Here is a 22,803-nt window from a genome sequence, read left to right on the forward strand (position 1 = left end):
AGGAGCCTTGCATTGAGGAGCACTGCCATGACAGCTGGTTCCCAGGCACCAACCTGTTGTCCAACCTGCACCATGTCATCAACTACGTAAGGGTGAGGGTGCCTGAGACTGCCCCCGAGGTGAAGAGGGAGAGGGAGCCCCCTGCCAGCACCAGCGCAGAGGCATCCAACTTCGGCCAGGTCAGTTAATACCCTGCCTGCACACTGGGTGGTACTGCCTCGACTCATGTATTCATGCTACTGTGTTCAGAATTGCTTACCCCTGGGTAGATGAGGTATAATGTTCCTTCAGTATACTGGGTATTATGTAGCCTGTTATATCTGGATGTGGAGAGGTCGCTCTTTGCCAGGGCCATATGTGTTAAAAGGACTTACGTAATGTTGTTTTTGCCGTGCTTCTGCTCCACAGAATTCCAGGCGTCTGACAGGGAATTGGAGAGAGGTAGCGGTTTGCATTTTGAGTGTTTTGTTTGGTCTTACTAGGAAGACCTGGATGATGTCCTCAGGGCCTTGCAGTGTGTTCTCTTCTGACTGTCGTGTAAAACCTCCATTACAACGTTGTTCTCTTGTTCATGTCTTATGATTTGTAGCCATATTTAGGTAATTTTGAGTGTGTGGTGTTGTGCTCTGATGGGGGTTGAATCTAAGTGTATAATGTGAGTCTGGGTAAACGCTTTTTAACTGCATGTTACCTTGATTGATGGCGCTCCGACAGGGCTGTGTGATATATGTATATCTAACAGTGCTCCCATCCATTGTCAGGGCAAGTCTTTGCAATTGTTCCAATGTTTTTCACATTTAAGGTGGGGGTTGAATTTTCCTCTCATAATATGAACTAGAACTCTGAGGTATCTCTTGAAAAGTCAGCAGAATTAGGCGTATTTAATGTGACTTCGATATGTGCGCCGTGCCCATCTGCTGATGGCAAGTGGGCCTCCTAATGTAGGGATGCGGGATCCATCATGCCAAAATGGATTTATGTGACTCACATAAACACTCCATTGAAAGACAGCGTTTTGACATGGACCGGCTGAATTGGAAGGAAAGGTGGTCACATGGGCGTCTCTCTTGCTCTCCCTCATCTGCATGTGTTTATTGAGAGGGCCATGGTTTGTGCTGCATGTTTGGAAAGCAGGTGTGTGTAGGAGAGATCTGACGTGTGACTCTGCTATTGGTAGAATGTGCGGGAGGCGCAGGTGTTCAGCCTGGTGGCGGAGCGCCGGAGGAAGTTCCAGGAGATCATCAACCGTAGCAGCACAGAGGCTAGCCAGGCGGTGCGGCCCAAGAGCAGCTCCACTCGCTGGGTCCCGCCAGGCACGCCTCCCCAGCTGGTCACCGAGATCCTGGAGATCCACGAGAGCATGCTCTCCCTGCTCATCAAGCTGCACCAGAAGCTGTCGGCCAAGCAGAACTCGCTGTCGGCCACCTGGCTGGAGGACATGGACGCCAACCTAAACCGCCACGCCCACGGGGACGGCATCACCGCCATCGAGCGCATCCTCACCAAGGCGGCCACGCGTAGCCACCAGAGCAAGCGCAGCATCCAGGAGATCTGTGGGAAGGTCTTTCCTCCCGTCGCTCCCAAGAAGAACAGCCCCACTGCCAAGAAGACCATGGATAAGGAGGAGAGGTTTGTTACAGGTTGCCACTCCGTTTGCAAAACCATCAACTTATGTGGTGTCTCTTAAAATGAATACAATAATCAATGTTGAACTGTTTCAATGTGAGGACTTTATTAGCTTTTGAAATGAGAAACTCTTTTTTTGAAGTTAGTCAAAGGGCATCTGCAGAGTATGAATTTGTAAAAGAATATATATATATATATTCAATCAGCGTAGATAGAGCCTTGTTCTCGGGCTGTTTCCAGGGCGACTGTGGGCCAGCCAATGGCAGAGGAAGCTGAAAGGGGGTGCTTCACATTTCTCAGACGGGCTGTCTGTGCCCCTGACGCTGTCAGTGGGAATTACTGAGCTGTGGCGCTCCTGTCACCATTTGTTTATGTCCTCTTATTAGGGGTCTCTATTTACAGTCAACCCTGCTCGCTGGAAGTCTGCACAGGATCTACAGCCAGCCACATTAGGGAAGTAATCACCTTCACAGCCCAGCACCCAGTCACATACTGTAGCCGTGCTCAGAATAGGCTCTTACGTTGTAGTTTGTATGTATCAGTGTCCAATGCTACAAAGCCAATCTCGCATGATCTAGTGTGCCTTTGTGGCGGCGTCTGAGGAAAAACAAGCGTTGTGTAACGGGCAGACCAGTCACTGTCTGGAAATATGGTAACGCACTGGTTGGTGAGTGGTGGTGATGTTAATGGCTAGCCAATGAGAGAAGGGCTTTCGGTGCATTATTAAAACGAAGCATTTCCACTTACACATGGAAGCTGTTGCTATGGTGATGGGCTAACCCAATCAGTGAAGAGAATGGACATTACTCCTGCATCAAAATAATGGAAGCCTGGGCCAAATGCCTCAGCACTCTATTTTAAGTACACATTTTGATTATAATAGCTCTGTAGGATTTTTGGTTTGTTTTATGTGTGGCGGTGTCACCTCCAGTCTCTGACTATTTCCAAGCTATGCAACACTTTGACACTTGTGTGAAATGGTATGACTGTGACTCTTTGTATCGATGGCAGTTTTTATATGGAAGTAGTCTTCTGTGATTTTGAAGTTTTGTTTTCCGTTCAGGCGTCAGAGGGCTCGAGAGAGACAGCAAAAACTCCTGGCTGAGTTTGCCTCCAGACAGAAGAGTTTCATGGAAACAGCCATGGATGTTGGTAAGGCAGTGACTCATTTGATCCAGCACCATTTCTCATTCTCAAAGCACATTCCTGTTGTTTTCCCCATCTATGAGTTATTGTGAATGTTGGGTCAGTCTTCTCAGAAACCTTTCCAAGCTTCTAGCTGTACTTATGTATTGACAGATTTATTCGATGGCGCAATATATATGCTAGGACTTCTTGGATACGGGGCCCGGTTCGCTATAACATTGAAGTGGACTCCACGCCACTCATGCTGAGGACATTTTATGGACTCGTTCCATTATAGTCTTTGAAGGAAAGAAAGCTTTGCCCCCCCACTGTGGCAAGGTGACACTGGCCACAGCCCTCGGCCCTCCCATGGACTACCTACACTTGTTAGGCGCAATGAGAGGAAAGCACTCCCCTGGGGTTGGAGTCGTGCTGGTCGAGTGCACAGCGGATCAAAGCACTAATAGTGGTATGGACTCCCAGGGACGACCCTGACCCAGCGTGGTTAGCGGATGAATAATGGTCTCTGTGATCAGAGGGAACACTTAGGCAGGGTTTAACAATGTAAATGGAGTTTGCCTATTTGCACAGATTTTGAAGAAACGTACAATTGTTTGAGTAGTAATTTCGCCATCTTATTTGCAGATGTCCCTGCTGACAATGGCCCACATTTATTGAATGGATTAGCTTGCGTGTCCATCTCCTCAGTATAAAGATTGGTCATTGGCTTCTCATGAGCTATGTTTGTTTCACAGATTGAATCAAAGGTCACAGAGGATATGAATATTTGTGCTGGGATTTTGACAAGGCAAATAGGTCCAATGGTGAAAGCATCTGTTCAAACACGAATCTCCCAGTGCTCTTGGCCGCAGTGGTTATGGGCTTTGTGGAAAACCAAAGATAAGACCGACATCCGGGTACTATGATGTCTTGTGTTTTTATGCGCAAAGACAAAATCCCCTTTTTTGAATTCCCGTTTACAGTGTTGCATTTTTGTTCTCGCTCCTAGCTGTGTGCCACATGAAAGATGACCATTTTGAATACGGTGAGGCTCGTGTGTTTCAAGATATGATCCTATTGTTTCTGAGCATTCATGCGTTTGACTCGGGTAACAGATGTTGCGTGCATCTGCTTTTTAAATGGATTTTGTAGCATGACTTATTATGGGCTCTAAATTGGAATGTTTATGATCTAGATTTTCGCGTGTAAATGACTTTGGACGGTGATTTGTTTACGATTGAGCAGTTGTAGGCTATGCCGTTGGAGGGCTGAAAATGCCACCGCATCCTTCATAGGATGCCATCTGAAAGCATTCAATTTGTCACTACAACTATCCTCACTCAATCATGCTACAGTGTTGACTGCAACGATTTTACACGTATGTTGTTCAGGAGCGAAAAATAGCATAGCCAGGCAGTCGTCCTCCATAGCAACACTAGTGTCCTTGTCTCCAGCTCAGCGTGCACTGACGGCCCGAGGCCTGAGCTGTTCCGTCTAACGCCAACTGTTTTCATTTCCCCTGGAACACACCGACCTCTCCCGAGATCAGTCCACCTGACGCAATAAATAAATTCCAACATGGGGTTGACATTTCTATGCCGTATTTGCTGTTCAAATTGAAACGTTTTTTTTTTTCTTCAAATGAAATTCACTTCAGTAATTAATCTCCAGTGCCACGCCAATCACTTGGACAGAGCAAGCAGAGAGCTGAAAGTGTTGACACGAGGCACAGTCCTTTCCACTACAGTAGAGTGAGTGGTGGACCAGCATGTCTGAATGCTACCTGTGCTTTTGTCAATGCTTATCCTCTTTAACCACCCATTCTCATCTTGCAATTGAGAAAATGCAATTGTATAGGAAAATACATGCCATTTCACTGAAGTGGAACTGTTGAGACCCGTGTCCCACCGAATAGAACTAGTCATTGATTTGCTCTGAATTATGAAAGAACAAAGTAATTGAGCGTGGTATTATTTCTAGGAAGGAACGCAAGCTTATCTGGCACCTCCTCAAATGGCATTTTATTAACTGCCTGTTTTAGCCAGCCCCAAAGACAGCAGTTTCACACCACATTACCGCCACACATGGCTTGCCAAGATCTTCCCCGAGCTCCAAGTACTTATTCCAATATGTTTGTCTCCTCGTTTAATGTCAATTGCTCAGAGAATCTGTTTTTAGAATGCAAAATTGCTATCCAGCTCCAAATGAGATTTGTTCTAGATGATATCTCCAGCATTTCTGATGAAGCCTTTTATTTGTATTTTGATGTGGTATTGATGAAGTGTTGAAGTGAGGAACCAAAAGTAACCCTTTTGTGTTGTCGTGTGTCTGTCAGAATCCCCGGACACTGAAGCAGCCATGGACCTGGGTGCCTCTGAGGTAAAGGAGTCTGAGGTCCTCTATGACTGTGTGATCTGTGGCCAGAGTGGCCCTTCCACTGAGGACCGGCCCACTGGCCTGGTTGTTCTCCTCCAGGCCTCCTCAGGTACTACTGCACTACATCCCCCCCAGTAGCCCCCTCCCTGTTTCACATCACTAGATGAATGGCCTACACAATCTGCTTTTGTCTCACCACCGTCCTGGTTTTGTAGTTCAATTTCAACCACCACCTAATGAAATGGCAATACGGAGTCATTTGAACAGGGTAGTGTATTTCATAGATAAGAACATTAGCATTCCCTTAGCACGGCCCTTGCCGATTTAGACCAAAACAGTTATTCATGGCAGCTTGGCTCCACCATATTGGAAATCTAATTTTAATAGGTAGTTGAGCTGTTTTAATTGGCTCATTTATCATTCACGTTGATCCTGGGCTGCGTTTTCATACAGCCTCTCTCTGCTAAGAGTTAATTACGATGCCATGCTGCCCAGACAGAGGATCATTCACTGTCATGAAAATAAACGGCATGTTTTATTAGTAATTAGTTGCGGTTTGGGAACACTTGCAGCCTCAAGGTCAAAAGAACACCTTATATGATCTGCCAACTGCTATTTCATATGATGCCTATCAAAAGACAATGTAAACGCTAAGTTAATTATCTCTCCGATCGTTATTGCACACGGTCGTCTTGTCCTTAGATTGGAAGCCATAATCATTGGGAGCGGGATATTTTTTCCGGACTGCCGCTGATTACTGAGAGTATGTGCGGGAGACGAGCTGTCATTATCGACTGATTTATCACTCACTAATCTCTGTTCCTGATGTGGAAAAAGGGGAAAAAACGTCTGCTTTTGACTACAGGCATTCCTTCAACGTGACATGTTTTCCACGCAACCGCTGCCCCTCGATTGTTCTATGTAAATGTTATGCAGACTTATAAATGGGAATCTGAGAGCTCCTTATGCGTAGTAATACATTATCACTCACTAACGAGCCCCCGTACTCTGACTCTTTCAGTGCTGGGACACCGATGCAAGAGCGACGAGGCAAAGAAACTGCCAACCACTGACGAGGAGCGCATCTACCCAGCGGACACGTGCGGGGCTGCTCACGACGTCAGGCTGGCTCTCATGCAGAGCTTCTTCAAAGATGTAGGTGTCTGACTCACTCACTTGGTTACTTTGCACACATTTTATAAACTGTATATCTCTCGTGTCTTTTTCTTTTTTGATCTATCAAGTAAAAAGGCTCACTGTAACACACAGGTAAGCATTCCTGTTTTTTTGTGTTTTTTAAAACATTTTATTGTGTACTTTTTTCCCCCTTTTCTTTCCCAATTGTTGTGGTATCCAATTGGTAGTTAGTCTTGTCCCATCGCTGCAACTCTTGTACAGACTCGGGGGAGGCAAAGGTCGAGAGCCATGCATCATGCGAAACACGACCCATCCAAGCCGCACTGCTTCTTGACACTGCTCGCTTAACTCGGAAGCCAGCCGCACCAATGTGTCAGAGGAAACACTGTACAACTGGTGACCAAAGTCGGCGTGCATTGCGCCCGGCTGCAACAAGGAGTCGCTAGAGCGCGGCCGGCTGCAACACTGCCCGGGATCGAACCCGGATCTGTAGTGACGCCTCTAGCACTGCTATGCAGTGCCTTAGACTGCTGAGCCACTCGGGAGGCCAGCATTCCTGTTTTTTCACAAGTCTCTCATGCACATGGAGTGGACTCCCATCATAGATGTTGAACCATTTCTGCCTGAGTGGGTTTCCGGTGATTCAACAGCCTAGTCCCAGCCCCCCGGTGAAGTGTGTGCCTGCCTGTCTGTCAGTAGCCGACTCAACTCAACTAGACGGAGTCGAGCGGGCAACTACTGCGGGCTATTTGTGTGCTGGAATCAGTCGTTTTTTTTTTTTTTACTGAAACTTCATTCTATGTCATGAACGAGCTCCAGTCGCCACTCAAATAATTCGTAAATCACCGAGTTGCGTTTAATCGGCTAGTCTGTCAGTAACTCCAGCAGCCTGAGAGCGGAGATAATGAGGCATGGAGGATTTAGACCTCCCGACAGACCTTCTCCTCCACCTTATTTTTTATTTTTTCCCCCTCTCTCTGACTGGGAGCACTGAGGCAGTTAGTCAGTGACTAAGAAACACTGCCACTGTCTTTCAGCTTTAGCTGCACTGCTATTCTTTTTGTTCTTTCTCCAGAGAATGTTACTGCCTTACTGGCACATAGAAATTTAAATTCAGGGTTTAAAACTGCCACTTGCATTTGCAACTCTTTTGACTTGGCAGTGCGACACCTCATTTGAATTGGTTGGTTGGGTGCCAGTGATTGTTTTTTGATTTGTAATTTATTTTTTGATTTTAAATTTATTTTTTGCTTGTCACATTAGTTTTTGGTTTGCAATTGGCTTTAAAAAAAACTATGAAGATTTATTCAAACAATGGGAATGCAGACCATTCAAAAAGTTTGGTCTGAAGTCTTTGCGATGCGCAATTGTCATCATCCTCTGTTTTTGAATTAACATTTCGAAAGGCTTTCCTAACAAATCTTCCCAATAAAAAGTTGACTGCAAAGTAGGCCTACCTGGCAGACTATCACAATTTGTATCAATCGCGGGGCATTTGTTTCGCTAATTCTACCATCACATGTAGACTACCTATATTGACAGTACAAAAACACAGCTAGTCAAACGGTCTCTTGCTAGTCGCTCAATTGACGTTTTTGTTTCGTTTTTTTTTTTTACCTCAAAAGTAGTCTACTGATGCGGTTTCAGCATTATGGACTTTTTGTAGTTTTTCTATAAAGTGTGATTTAAAAAAATAAAAATAGTGATTTAGAACCTGAAAGAAACTAAGGGAAAACTGAATTTACCAAAATATAAAATTGATTGTATAGGGCCCTACAACTGTAGATATTTGTTTTCCCCCTCCAAACTATCAATGTAAATATATTGTCAAGTTAAAATGTAATTATTTGTGTATGGGGAGGGTGGGTCATTATAGGCTACTTACTCAGCCCGCAAATTTAAAGAGAACATTTAAGTGATTCACACATCATCTTCTTTCATGGGCACAGTGTTCTTTACATTCGGGCCAGTAGCTTTAGCACTGGCCCGGTGTGCCACTGGCAAAATTACCTAAATGTCAAGCCCTGCGAGTGCTTGCTAATTTAAAACATGGCTAGTTATTTTTAACCTGGTTCTGTATAAAATGCAGTTACATGATGGGACACAAGTCAGGAGAAAATTGGTGTGCTCAAATCATGTGCTGGTGCCATCAACTGAAAAAGTGGAAAAAAGTTTGTCTAGAGCCTTGTCATTCATTAGAAATGTAGTTAAAATAATCTATTGTAAACTCAGCAAAAAAATAAACGTCCTCACTGTCACCTGCGTTTATTTTCAGCAAATTTAACATGTATAAATATTTGTATGAACATAAGATTCAACAACTGAGACAAACTGAACAAGTTCCACAGACATGTGACTAACAAATTGAATAATATGTCCCTGTCAAAAGTAAGTCATGTACTGGCTATACGCGAATCCGACCATCACCCCTGGTGAGACAAAACTATGACTCGCCAGGGAAGAGCACTTTTTGCCAGTCCTGTCTGGTCCAGCGACATTGGGTTTGTGCCCATAGGCGACATCGTTGCCGGTGATGTCTGGTGAGGACCTGCCTTACAACAGGCCTACAAGCCCTCAGTCCAGCCTCTCTCAGCCTATTGTGGACAGTCTGAGCACTGATGGAGGGATTGTGCGTTCCTGTGTAACTCAGGCAGTTGTTGTTGCCATCCTGTCCCGCATGTGTGATGTTCGGATGTACCGATCCTGTGCAGGTGTTGTTACATGTGGTCTGCCACTGCGAGGACGATCAGCTGTACGTTCTGTTTCCCTGTAGCGCTGTCTTAAGTGTCTCACAGTACGGACATTGCAATTTATTGCCCTGGCCACATCTGCAGTCCTCATGCCTCCTTGCGACATGCCTAATGCACGTTCACGCAGATGAGCAGGGACCCTGGGCATCTTTCTTTTGGTGTTTTTTTTCATAACTGTGACCTTAATTGCCTACCGTCTGTAAGCTGTTAGTGTCTTAATGACCGTTCCACAGGTGCATGTTCATTAATGTTTCATTGAACAAGCATGGGAAACTGTGTTCAAACCCTTTACAGTGAAGATCTGAAGTTATTTAGATTTTTACGAATTATCTTTGAAAGATAGGGTCCTGGAAAAAGAGACGTTCTTTTCTTTGCTGAGTCTATATATTTAATTTATACCGTTATGGAACTTCAAAGGGAATAGACTCTGACCTGTCTTGTGCTGTTCTCTTGTCTGTTTCGCAGAGTTCCTGTCTGCAGTCAGTCTCAATAGGCTGGGATGGAGGTGTGTATGTGCAGACCTGTGGACACACCCTGCACATAGACTGCCACAAGTCCTACATGGAGTCACTGCGGGTAAGAGAGTATCTATATGAGAGTATGGATTGACATAAGGGACATGACATGAGGCAGTCCTACCCTGCCTCTGTAATAATCCCAAGTGCATTTCTTTTTACACAGAATGACCAGGTGATGCAGGGCTTCTCTGTGGATAAGGGAGAGTTCACCTGCCCGCTGTGCAGACAGTTTGCTAACAGCGTGCTGCCCTGCCGCCCGGGCCGGAGCACCGAGGTGGTCAGCTGGCACATGCCCAGCAACAAGAAGACCTCTGTGCTGGTGAAGGAGGTGGAGGACCTGCAAGAGCAGCTGGGATTTTTCCCAGTAAGCACCACTGTAAGGCAGAGAGGTCTATACAGCTTCACCCCAGTCTGTTCCCCTGATCACTCCATCTTAACACATCACTAGCTGACAAATGAGACTGACACTAACGATATTGCAGCTTTTTTAGTGGTACCCCAGTTTAGCCTCCGTTCATATTGAACCGGTCATCTCCTGGCAAACATTTGCTGTGGTTTGTTTCCCATACCAGTGATTTGCAAATGCATACCAGTGGGTGACCATTATGTCAAAATTACCATTGTTGTCAAAATGGAGATGCTATGAAGTCACTGTGTAACCTTTCCCCTTCAGACGGAGTCCAACCTCAGTAAGGAGATGGAGTTGGTTATCAAGGACATCAAGAACACCACCCAGAGGAAGTACATGGACTATGGCAAGAACCCTGGTTCCCCTGACAATGACTTCCTCTTCATGTACTCTGTGGCCAGGTGAGGGACACCGCAGTCTGCTCTGAGACTCTTCAAAATTATACCATTTTAGAGACTCCATTTGTCACAGTCATACAGAGAATTCTCAATTTCAAGCTAGACTAAGTGAAAGTGCACCCTGCTGACAGGCCTTGGAGATGTGGGATAGACTGTTCACTGTGGGCTATCTTTCAGTGAGACTGTGTTCCTGTGGCTAGTGACCCCCTCACCTTGCTCCAGTCAGACAGGGAGGTCCTCCTTCACTGCTCTTATTATGCACACCACTGACTATTGTCTGGTGGCCCCTGGCTGCCTGTCCTGTCTGCTCCTTTGTGCTCTTAAAGCCAGCTCCCTGCCTGACATTAGCCTACAATAACTGGGCACAGAAAGAGAATTGCAACCTTTCCTGAGTGTAGCCTAGTTGTATTTTTTCTTCTATTTTTTTCTATTGAGTGCACTTCTTCGATTTGAGAAGGGCTGCTTGAAAAGGCTTTTGTACATTAACTTTGGTGTACAGTCGAAGCGTATCGAATTTGTCTTTGTACCTGCATCGGATATATAGAGTATTTTGAAGAAGGAAAAAAATGAAGTTGCTCGGAACCTGTGAAGGTTTTCATGATTGCCTTTATTCATACCTCTGCTTGTACTGCAGTGTGGGGCTGGAAGTGCTGCTTCTAAGCAGCTTTGTCAGTTACGACTGCAGTAAAATGGTATTGACTCTGGTTGGTTCCACCATCCTTTGCCTAGTCTTTTATTACCTCTGACTGTATGGATTTATCACTCTGCCTCCCTTTGACTGATTTGAAGAGCTCTTTTTCTCCTGAGCGCTTATTCACAGTTTTGTTGCGTCGTGTGTTAGAGCCCAAATCGTCCTTCCTTGAACAACACGCTCCTCTGTAAAAATCTGGAGGTAGCAGGCGCTCTGCAGTGCTTTTATCATAACCTGAAATTGATCATGCGTTACAGGGAGTAGAGAATGCAACCGTCATTCATTCTTTCACCAGAGTGTTGTGGGACGGCCTTGGTCCCTCCCCGACCTCTTCCCCTCCCCATGACACGGTCCACTCAACCGGTTCCTCACCCTGTGCCCGGCAGAAAGAAATCCCTGCTTCCTGTGTCTGGGTTTCTGTTGGCTTTTACAAGTTCAGTGAACAGTGCAAATTGCCTGAGGAATAGACAATTCCTCTGTCACAGGGGCGCTCTTATCAGTAGCAGACAGATGGAGCTTGGTGCAGCTGCATTATCTATGTGAAATTGCTTTTTCATACAGGGAGCCCGAGGATTTTCCCCCACCTTCCCAGCCGTTGGGAGGAAATGGCCAGTGGCAGGATCAAAACAACTCCAGTTCAGTCTAATTTTAGCAACACCTACTGTATCTGCTTTTAATATCAATTTATTCTGTTATGAGTTTTATTTCATTATTTGGTGGCGCAATTTTTATATTAAATGTTTGGATATGCATTGGGAATTCACAGCAGAGATTATACGCGGAAACTGTGGATGAAACTGTTATGCTAACAGCCTAGCTTGTGCAAACCCGGAACCGTTGAAGTTCTGTAATTTGTTGATACGGAATAGCTGGTCCAAAACAAACACAACAACAAATCTGATGGGTTTTTATAAAAAGGGGGGAAAGTCAGTCACCCATATATTGAGGATAATTCTGCTAGGTGATGCGTTTAGGTTTGCCCACTAGCCCTACTGTTTTAGGTTGCTAATAGAGCCTAACCAATATGGGATTTTTCGGTCTGATACTCATTTTATATGGAGGCAAAAGTCACAGATATATCTGCCTATATATACACATTGTGCTCCAAAGGATTAATGTATTCTGTAAATTATGATTTCTTAACACAATATATTAAAATTAACGTTATTTAAGAACACTTTATTTGTGGATTACAGGATATCCACCAAAAAGCAACTATATCCTGTATAAATATGGCAGTAAATGATACCTTTTTTAGTTTACTTTCTTAGGTACAACGTAAAGATGTCTATGGCAGTGGATAAGAAGCATGCAAAAGTGTTTGTGCTAAACCACCACAAGGGATGGCTGGTTGAATTAAACTGTCAAGTAAATCTGAAACTGCACTGTCCACAAATACGCGTTGAAATGCAGTAACATGCCGTTTGTAGTGTTTACCACTAGGTGTCAGTTTCAGCGTTTGTCTCGAGTTGATTTACTACAGTGTTTACAACAGTCACAGGTCATGTAAACAAACACGTAAATGGCAACTTTTGACGAGCACAAGTTGGCTGTTCATTACGACAATGTTTTGTCATAGAAACCATATATACCTTACATTGTTATTAAATAGGACATGTACTGGTTATACATTTCAACTGCAAATGGCATGCGCTGATGACTGTTGTATGCAGGCAAAATCTTGCCGCACTGGTTTTGGTCACACTTTTTCATTTAGTTAGCTAACTAAACGTAGCTACTTATCTCATCGTGAATGCAATCACATGGACTGAATGATACATCTGTGACAACGGTCTTGCTTTTTGCAGATTGCATATTTCACAAAACGAACTAAGCCCATTAGCTAACATAATAGGTCCAGACACTATAACGGTGTTATGTTTGTGTCATGGACGAGTATTCACTAGGGCTAACAGTGTCCAGTGTTCGCACTAAAGTAGCACAGATTGATACCTGGCTAAGCAAACTACCTTGCTGGCTACCTAGCCAGCTAATGTTAACTAAGTGAGCATGTGATGAGGACAAGGCTGCTTGTTTGGTGAAGTGTGTTTCTTGTTTATTTGACCAAGCCTATGGCTGAATGATGTTCCCTCTTCAGGTAACATTACCATTTTTTTAATGTCATAAAATTAGCATACTTGTTTATTATATGTATATAATGTCGGCGCTTTATCTGTGGGATAAAAAATCGATGCAAATATTTGTGAACTGCTAATATCAGCCGCTAAAATCGGTCAATTGATTAATCGATATGCTCGAGTGGCTTCTGCCATAGCCTGTAGATGACAAGAAGGAATGATAATAATCCACTTTTTTGTTGTTGTCCTGTTTCTGAATGGTGTGGGGGGGGGGGGGGGGGGGGGGGGGGGGGGGGGACTCAGTCAAACTGCCTGAGCTAACAATGGCTGTGAAAATGCGTTAATCTTCCTCTTGTCCCTCTAAGTCCAACCAGTATGCTTAGTAATGGTTGTGTTTCCTCAGGACAAACCTGGAGCTGGAGCTGGTGCACCGTGGAGGTAACCTGTGTTCTGGAGGAGCCAGTGGTGCAGCCAAGCGCTCCTGTCTCAGTGAGTACACCACACCATTCTTCTGGCCTTGCTTCCCACTAGATTAACATGAGTGAACCCTCGTCCATCCATCTACTCTGCTATACGAAGTGTGTTGCCCCCTGCTCGACCACGTCGCTATTGTGTACATCTGAAGTATGCCGTCGACCCATGTTTCATATCATCGCATTTAAAAATTAATAATACTTTTGTTAAAGAGCATTCAGTATTTGTCTGTTTACTTTGTTATTTTATGATGAGGTTCATTGGTATTTAGGCTGACGAATACGGTGACTTGTGGGTGGCGGGGACGCCTTGTCTCATCGACCTTTTGTGTAATGAAGTGTCAGAGTTGAGATTGGATTGATGTAACCGTTGGACCATTTGTAAAGATTGTCGATTAGCAGGGAAGGCGAGCTTGGTATCCCAGGTGAGCTGTTGCCGTTGTGTTTTCTGGACATGGATCAAGTGCTGTTGTAGTTGATTGTGTGGCAAGGGCGGCCTGCTCTGGGGGGACTGGGAATGAAGACTGAGTGATGTTGTTCTGAGCTGTGACTGGGCCCCACTGTGACAATGTCAAAGACAAAGCCTCAGAGAATGGTATCCAATGGGAAGACATGCAGACCGTGTAAGGTTTGCTTTTTGGATTGGCGACTAGTTTTTAGATCCCCCCCAAGGTGTTTCTCCTTTATTGTACTTTGTCATTTGAATTGGACCTTTAAAAAAAAATAAAGTGTTAAACAATACTTTCTCCTAGTCAGAACTGAGCCTGTGGATGAGGGCATCCCATTTCCCTGCTCTGTTTTAATTAGTCTGTTTAGTGGTGATGCATTTTAGCCGCTCGCTGCACTAGTGAGAGGCCTGTCATCCGTGATTGGGGCAAAATACATTTCACGCTAGAGGACTGCCATTTTCTGAGCTACATTAACTTGCGTAGCTGCGCTGGCGGGCAAGTAGCAATACATTAGTGATTTGTCTTCGTAGGGAATGGGATATGGAGGGGAACGTGGGACATGCGATAACAACTATAACCCAAGTGAGTTCCTAAGCCATATCCCACAAGGCACTTAGTGGCAAGAAAAAAGTGTGTGAAGCCTTTGGAATTACTTGGATTTCTGCATAAATTGGTCATCAAATTGAATCTGATCTTCATCTAGGTCACAACAATAAACACAGTGTGCTTAAACTAATAACACACAAAGTATTGTATTTTCTATGTTAAATACATCTTTTAAACATTCACAGTTTGCAAAAGAGCACCTGGATGTTCCCAGCACTACTGGCAAAACATTCTGTGGACAGATGAAACTACAGTTGAGTTGTTTGGAAGGAACACATAACACTATGTGCGGAGAAAAAAAGGCACAGCACACCAACATCAACCTCATCCCAACTGTAAGTATGGTGAAGGGAGCATCATGTTTTGTGACTGGTTTGCTGCCTCGGGGCCTGGAAAAATTGCTATCATCGACAGAAAATGAATTCCCAACTTTATCAAGACATTTTGCAGGAGAATGTTAGGCTATCTGTCCGCCAATTGAAGCTCAACAGCGGTTTGGTGATGCAACATGACAACGGCCCAAAACGCAGAAGTAAATCACCAACAGAAGAATACACCTTCTGGAGTGGCCCAGTCAGAGTCTTGATCTCAACCCAATTGAGATGCTGTGGCATGACCTCAAGCGGTTCACACCAGACATCCCAAGAATATTGCTGAAACAGTTTGGTGAAGAGGAATGGTCCAAAATTCTTCCTGACCGGTGTGCAGGTCTCATCCACAACTACAGAAAACGTTTGGTTGAGGTTATTGCTGCCAAAGGAGGGTTAGCCAGTTATTAAATCCAAGGGTTCACATATTTTTTCCCACCCTGCACTGTGAATGTTTACACTGTGTGATCAATAAAGACATGAACATGTATAATTGTTTGTATGTTTAAGCAGACTGTCTATTGTTGTGACCTAGATGAAGATCAAATTTGATGACCAATTTATGCAGAAATCCAGGTATTTCCAAAGAGTTCACATACTTTTTCTTGCAACTGTATATTGTTAGGCTCATGAGGAGGTCATGGGCTGGGGAGGGGGAGCAGGAAATCCCTTGCGTTAAATCAACTGGAGAATCCACACCTCAAATAGCTCGCATCTGGTTTATCAGCCAGAGAGAAGGTTTTGAAGTCTAAGTCTATTGATGTAGGCTGCACAGAGAAGACTGCCTTGAACATACAATATTGTTAGGCCGACACCCACCATACCACAATGAGATGATCAATTCCTATGGGCACATTTCAAAAGTGTTTGTACACTGGGGGGGGGGGGGGGGGGGTAAAAGTAATCTAGGCCCACCATAGGTCACACAGGCATGACTAATCTAGATTAGTGGCTTGGCAGGGGTAAAGATCATGGCAAATAGCATGAGCTCTGATAGAAGGCAAGGCTAGATCAATATCTGAAGGCATCTCTATTGATGTTGTCAGACCATGTGGCTGTGGGTGGGGGAGTAGAGAAGAGTAGCATGCTGAGGGGGAAGCATGCAGATGGAAGAGGTGGTAGCCATGTGAGCTGCAATTTGAAGCCCGGTTCCCTGCCACCTTGAAGGGCATTGGCTGGCGTTCCTTCTGCCACAGTGTCACTCCTCACATGTTGTCCTCTAGTGGAGGGACTTGAACCCCATCTGACAGGCGGAGGGACTGAATCGGAGTCACTTACCTCCCTCAGCCTCTGGTTTGTATCCGGCTGCTGTCGTGTTTCGACTGTAGAGGGCGGTGTTGCGCTAGTTTGTCAGCCATGTTGACAAACACCTGAAAGTCCATATTGCAGCAGTGGAATTCAATGTGTTGCTGCATTACAGCTGTCATAACTCTCTGGGGTCAAAGTCAAATATTGAGCTACAGGTTTGTTGACAAGGTTGCATGTAAAAAAAAAAGTAGCCTACACAGGTGGTATAAAGCGTTCGCCTGCTTGTAATCTGAAAAAACAAAACAGAAATGAGTTACCTCTGGTTCGTTCAGCCATCCCTATGTGGAAAGAATAGGGTTTTGGGATAAATGTTTTTTTTTTTATGTGCTTAACATGGGCTTAGGAGATCTTATACATTTTATTCTATGAGATACAGTATCCGTCAGTTAACAAAACCTTTATGTGCTTCAAAATTCACATATCTTCTAGAACAAAACGTATAAGATCTCCTAAGCCTGTGCATACCTTATTTTCAGCATTAATCCAAAATCTCAATTTTCCCATAGACTTTGTCCAACGAACCATGGTTCAATTGGTACATACAAAAAGATGCCATTACAATTGCTATATCCCTTTCGGGTACAATTTTCATATTTCCAATACACTTTTAACAATGGCCCAAATGAACACTAACCTAGTGGGTTGTTGTTTTTGAGCAAATAAAATAAGAGAACACTGTTCCAGGAGGTGATAACATTTTTTTGTATGTGCACCTTGGGGCACCGGGTAGCCTAGTGGTTAGAGCGTTGTAACCGAAAGGTTGCAAGATTGAATCCCCGAGCTGACGAGGTAAAAATCTGTCGTTCTGCCCCTGAACAAGGCAGTTGTTCCTATACACTGTTCCTAGGCAGTCATTGTAAATAAGAAATTGTTCTTAACTGACTTGCTAATTACATTTTCAAAGAAAGGTGTGACACTCTTCATGTTACACAGTGAACAGGTGTGACTCCTGACCAGAGTATAGCTGGGAGCAGAGTATTACGTTCAGTGCAATCAAGTCAACTGTATTTGGCATTTGATTCACTGATCGTGGGCGCTGGCCTACTGACATGCAGGTGGACAGTTTTACAGTAGCTGTCTCATTTCTGTGCCAGTGTTCTGATCTATCTCGTTGACCATTTTTAACATTTCTCCTCTGTCTTTCAGATCAGCTGTTCCACGTGCTTGCCATGCACATGCGTCTGTACAGCATTGATTCTGCTTACAACCCCTGGACCAGGTTGACCCAGGTGGCTCCGAGCAGAGACAAGTGAGTGACGGCTGCCCTGAAGCTACACCACACAGACCTTTTCATCTAATTTGGCCTCTCCTCCTCCTGCAATCCCACTACACATACGGCTGTCTTATCACAAACTCCACCACACACCCTGCATCAGCCAAACCCACTGAACCTCTCTCCCCCCGAATCCTGCAGCTCCACCTCACCTGACATCTCTATAGCCCTCTCCTGATCCCAGTTTATCCTAACAGCACCCTAGCACAGCCTGTAATCAGTGCCACTTTCCCCTCATGCTCAACACCACCACATCCTGCGTGCCCTGACCGCTTTTCCTCCAGGCAAAGAGGATTTAAAAACAGAGAAGGAACCATGTGTGGTTGCCATAGATGCCAATAATTGCTGCATCTGGCAAATTACCGGGTGCTCCACAGAGAGCGAAACGACCCCTTCAGACGCTGCACCGAGAAACAACTGCCCCCACACATCTCAGCCCTCCCCCGCCCAGCGTCATCTTTCACAGCATCGTAGAAACCGAGACATTTAACAAGGCAGTCTTCTTCACACGCTCTCTCTCTCCACACTGCTTGTTTGTGTAGCATCAGGTGTGCTCTCGGGCGTCAGTTTGCTTTCCGAGGTTTACAGCCTTGAGAGCCATCAGCATCCCACTCGTATAACACTTCGCACTATTAGATAAGCTAACGACCTCTCTCCCTCCCAAGACGGCTTTTACACCTGTTACTATTTTAAAGCTTCGAGCCATGCAGGCATCTCGGTGGAGCAATTTTGTGTTAAAAATACCTTGTTAGGGATTCGGAAGGCAGCTATGTCACTGACACCCTCAGGCAACCGTGTAGCTCTATTTAAATGGGACAAGGGAATGACGACGCTCATGCCTTCCAGACAGTGACCTAGACATTCACTTTTTTCATATCCTTTCTCATATGTCCATTTTTATGGATGCGTTTCACATTTTTGTTTTGTTTTCAAAAGACCTGCATTGCTCATTGTATGTATTGGTCATCTGGATTTCACTGCAATTTAGCTGCGAGTGCTGTATACTGTAGCCTAGTCTTTTGCATGAGAGGGAATTAAAAGCAGATTGCTGCGTCAGTTTTTCTGTTGTACGCTAGAATGAACAGTTGAGTGCCTTTTTATAAAATGGAATGCATTATTGTGTAAGTGTGGCCCCTTTTCCGTCAAAATCCCTGGACGTCTCCTTAAGGTAGAGTGGAGATTAGAGGCTCTCTCTGTGGGCAGCCAGAAGAAAACAAGCCATTTTTTAAATGGAGACGGCAACAACAATCTTCAGTATGTGGCTCCAGCTGCATTATAGCAGTGAGTCACGGGATATAAAGGAAATATGCTTTGCTTTCCCCCACTGCATTAAAGTGGAGGGCAATTAGAAAGTGTGTGTTGTCATTGTTTGTTTATTAAGCAACGTTTTCAAGTGCAGCGTATATATTCAAGGGAGGACTTTGCTCTTGGCCCTGACAAGATAAAAAGCAATAAAAGCAATTTAGGATATGTATGGGAATGGTGTTGTACATAACCTAGAAACATTTGACTCCATTTATGAGGGTTTCCCTAACAGTCATGAATAAAAATAATTCCCTAACGGTCTTCCCGGTGGGTGTTCAAATTGAACGTGCCCATTTCCACCCCCTAATAGAACCTTTTACGGGTACCCACAGTTTCTTGTTAAACTGCATACTTTACTCTTAATGAGCGTGCTGTATGTTTTTCAACACGTCTTTAAAAATTCTTACCCTGGGCTTGTATTGGTAAAAGGTTCCATGTGTTGTTCCCTACAGCTGCCTGGATGACGAGAGACCAGAAGTCCCCATGCTGTTCAGAGACTGCCCATCCCTGCTGATCATCTTTGTGTTGACCATGCCACAGCCGCTACGCAAAGGTGCTGTCACTGTTCTTCCTATCCTGACTGTGTTTTCCCGATCAGTCCAAAGGGACCGGGAGGGGAAGGTGGGTTAATGAGGCTACAGACGGATGTTTTTCAGTGGCTGGGTCAGAACGGCAAACCGTTACCAGTCCGAATCATGACTGAATGTAGGGAGGGGTCTTATCTGTTCCCTTTTTTTTTTTTGTATTTGGCTGTGAGGAGCAGAATGACATGGATCGCTATATGGAGGTCGCCCGCTTCACATGCCCTTCATCTCCAGCTGAGCACTTCCTGTTTGAGCTCCTCCAGGCTCGGCACCGTGCGCCTGGGGAGGGCCACCATGTCGGAGGCCAGGTTGCAGCAATCATAGGCCTACTTAATGGGTGCCATGCCACACAAAGCTGATAATTTCAGTGATTACTGAACTGACTGAACCCATGGACACTGAGGTGGTTTGAGGCCTGAAGATCTCTCCTAGCATCAGAACAGGGGAGAGATAATCAACTCTGTTAAACCAATATACAAGTTATAAAGAGCCATTGGTTCTGTGAGGGGATATGTCTGTGACAGGTTTTTTTTCTCACTCCTCCATATCGACTGTATAACACTTCCTTATATTGCCCTAAAGAGTCTGCCGGGGAAAAGGGCACTCAATGTCTTATTAGCTTTTAGATGGTCTTTGTATATTTTTTCAATTCCACATTGATTAAGCCAAAATAAGCATGACGGTCCTCATTGTGGAATGGAGAATAGATTGTAATACATCACGATGAGTGATGGGTGTGTATTAAGCATTTTATTGAAGTCGGGGCATGGCGAACAGGACGTGCCTGGGTTTTTGTCCTGTTTAGAGTGGATAGGTGGGAGGGGCGGGAAGGTCCTAACAGCCTGTGTGTCCTTCATGGCAGTAAAGGGGTTGTCTTTTTAATGTGCTGACGCAACACAATGGACCTGTCACCAGCACCACTCTCCTGAGGAGGGCAAATAATGGTGCTCATTGTATTTCTTGTCACTTCAAATCCAACGCCTATTTCCACCTGGTGGCCTGGGTGCCGGCTGCCTCCTGCTAATTACCCGTCTCTATTTGATGAGCCTTTATAAACACTGGAGATGAGAGCCATTCCTCTGGAGACCAAACCCAACCTATTGACTTGTCTTCTAGCCCAATAAAAATGGTGTCAATCTCTTGTAGGCACCCTGATTTCCCTGCTTACAGAGCATTCTAGACCTCTTAAGTAATTTATTTTATTCCGGTTGCTCATAAATGAAACTGTTTTCTATTTAACAAGCTGTTCTAAGTAGTAATTGGGAAGAGAGAAAATATTTCTAAATCAATGTGTTGTTCCACCCAGTAAGTGGACTGTGTAGATAACACATCTAGGCTATTGTGATTTCCTATGTTGGCTGAATGCTAGGATGATCTATTCACATCCATAATTGTCAAAATGCCAATGAAGGGCAGTATTTGCATATTCTCCCAAAACAATAGGCGTTGCCATCATACTCCTGTTTTTTATGCTAAGCAGACTGTCATCCATAACAGTAGTTATTCCAATGAGAATGGCATCAACTTAGTTATAAATCTGTTATGATTCTCAAAACAATGAGACGGTCGGCCGAGTGTCATGACAAGGTAAACGTATGTGCGCCACGATATATTTGTTCCTCCGACATTAGTGCACCTAACCTGGGTCTGTGCGTCACCTCTCTCTCTCTGTCCCTGTAGAACATTTCATCTGTCTGGTGAGGATGCTGTACAACCTGCAGTACACCCAGGCCCTGGCTGCTCTCTCGGCCAAGTTCAGCCCCGAGGAGAGGCAGGCCTGGAGCACGTCTGGAACTCTCAAGAAGGTAATGGAGATATCACCCTCCTCGCCGTACTGCTGCTTTGTACTCTACCCAAGGGCCTTAGGATGCACTGGCTTCACAACATATCTATACTTTCTACTTGTTATCCCTGGGACCTGTTTACATCCTTGGCAAATGAAGGTGTGACGCAAATTAAGATTAAGACCTGGCCCCGAGTTCCGTTAAGCAGTTTGGGCTGTAGATATATCGATCATCGTTAACAAGGAGAGAGTGATTACCGGAGCTGGTTGGCATTAATTGGCTATTCATCTTCAGTCTATTAAATCTGTATTAGCGAGTGGCTGGTTGGAATGTAAATGGGCCAAACGCAAAATGCCTCCCCTTCAGGGTATTTTCGATCTATTGTGGCGCAGCTAAATATCTTACCCCACTTTGTCACGAACAGTGTAGCACTCTCTCAAAAGCTGTCATTAAGACGGCTTGGAAATCCTCATTGGCCACATTTGGAGGGATGTCATTGTATTTAAATTGCTGTAGATAAAGACTGTCTCAACCGAGATCCCGAGCCCAGAGGAAGGAAATCCAAAGACATTAAATTCCTCCCGCTATAAATCTTTGACAGAGAACGCCAGGCTAGATAAGACTGGCTGCTGTTTTCTATCCCCCCCCCCCCCCCCCCCCCACCGTGAGCTTGATAAACGCTATCAGATCATTATTTCAATCAGTTGAATTTGATCAGAGCACTCATTCAGTCATTTCTTGGTGCTTATCAACGGTGCCTATTTTTTTTTATTGCATAAAAATAATCATTTATTATTCTGCGTAAGTTATTTTATACAGTGCACATTTTAAAGGGAGGTACGGGGGTTGGAGACACTGCAGCACACTTTTAATTTTACCTTTATTTAACCAGGCAAGTCAGTTAAGAACATATTCTTATTTTCAATGACGGCCTGGGAACAGTGGGTTAACTGCCTGTTCAGGGGCAGAACGACAGATTTGTACCTTGTCAGCTCGGGGGTTTGAACTCACAACCTTCCGGTTACTAGTCCAACGCTCTAACCACTAGGCTACACTTGACAATGGACTGCTTGAATATCATATGAAGCTGGTCCAGTGGCGTGAGACTCCTGAGAGCCTAATTGTGTCATACTGCTGTTGTACTATAAAAAGTATTATGTACTCTCAATGTGTCACCTCTCTACTGCTTTTGGACCATCTCCCACAGAATGCTTTCAATGCCGAGAAGTCCTATGAAGCTCTTCTCAGCCATGTTATCACTGAGCTGTCCAAGGTGAAAACTGTGTATGACGTGAACACAGACGAGCCATCCATGGTAAGCCATATCAAGTTCCGTAAAAATATATGAAACCATTTCAAAGCTGCCAAGCGCCCAGTTCTTGGCTAGCCAGCCCCCCCCCCCCCCCACCCTCAGTTTTCTTTATTTTTTTACATGATGAATTGCCCATTTAACACCATCTGTGCTCTCTCTGAAGGAGATCTATATCACCCCATTATCTGTTGAGAGGTTATTGATGAGGCATTACTCCTGTGCTTCCTTTCCCA

The 22,803-nt window shown here is 44.7% G+C and overlaps 1 protein-coding gene across 4 annotated transcripts in view; it reads left to right on the forward strand.

Moving 5' to 3' along the window:
- The window catches only part of LOC124042992 (E3 ubiquitin-protein ligase ubr3-like), a 39,068-nt gene that overhangs the window by 12,459 nt on the left and 3,806 nt on the right, over nt 1-22,803 (forward strand). The window contains exons 22-35 of one of the 4 annotated variants that reach the window (XM_046361164.1): nt 3-179; nt 409-441; nt 1,178-1,629; nt 2,690-2,778; nt 5,087-5,236; nt 6,149-6,282; nt 9,480-9,590; nt 9,696-9,908; nt 10,206-10,342; nt 13,512-13,597; nt 17,459-17,561; nt 19,343-19,443; nt 21,155-21,279; nt 22,466-22,573. In XM_046361164.1, the coding sequence (XP_046217120.1) occupies nt 3-179; nt 409-441; nt 1,178-1,629; nt 2,690-2,778; nt 5,087-5,236; nt 6,149-6,282; nt 9,480-9,590; nt 9,696-9,908; nt 10,206-10,342; nt 13,512-13,597; nt 17,459-17,561; nt 19,343-19,443; nt 21,155-21,279; nt 22,466-22,573 (2,019 nt within the window). The remainder of the gene's footprint in view (nt 1-2; nt 180-408; nt 442-1,177; nt 1,630-2,689; nt 2,779-5,086; nt 5,237-6,148; nt 6,283-9,479; nt 9,591-9,695; nt 9,909-10,205; nt 10,343-13,511; nt 13,598-17,458; nt 17,562-19,342; nt 19,444-21,154; nt 21,280-22,465; nt 22,574-22,803) is intronic. The other 3 variants (XM_046361172.1, XM_046361180.1, XM_046361188.1) reach the window with 3 other exon arrangements.

This window comes from Oncorhynchus gorbuscha, linkage group LG01 (assembly GCF_021184085.1).
Source record: "Oncorhynchus gorbuscha isolate QuinsamMale2020 ecotype Even-year linkage group LG01, OgorEven_v1.0, whole genome shotgun sequence".
Classification (NCBI taxonomy): domain Eukaryota; kingdom Metazoa; phylum Chordata; class Actinopteri; order Salmoniformes; family Salmonidae; genus Oncorhynchus; species Oncorhynchus gorbuscha.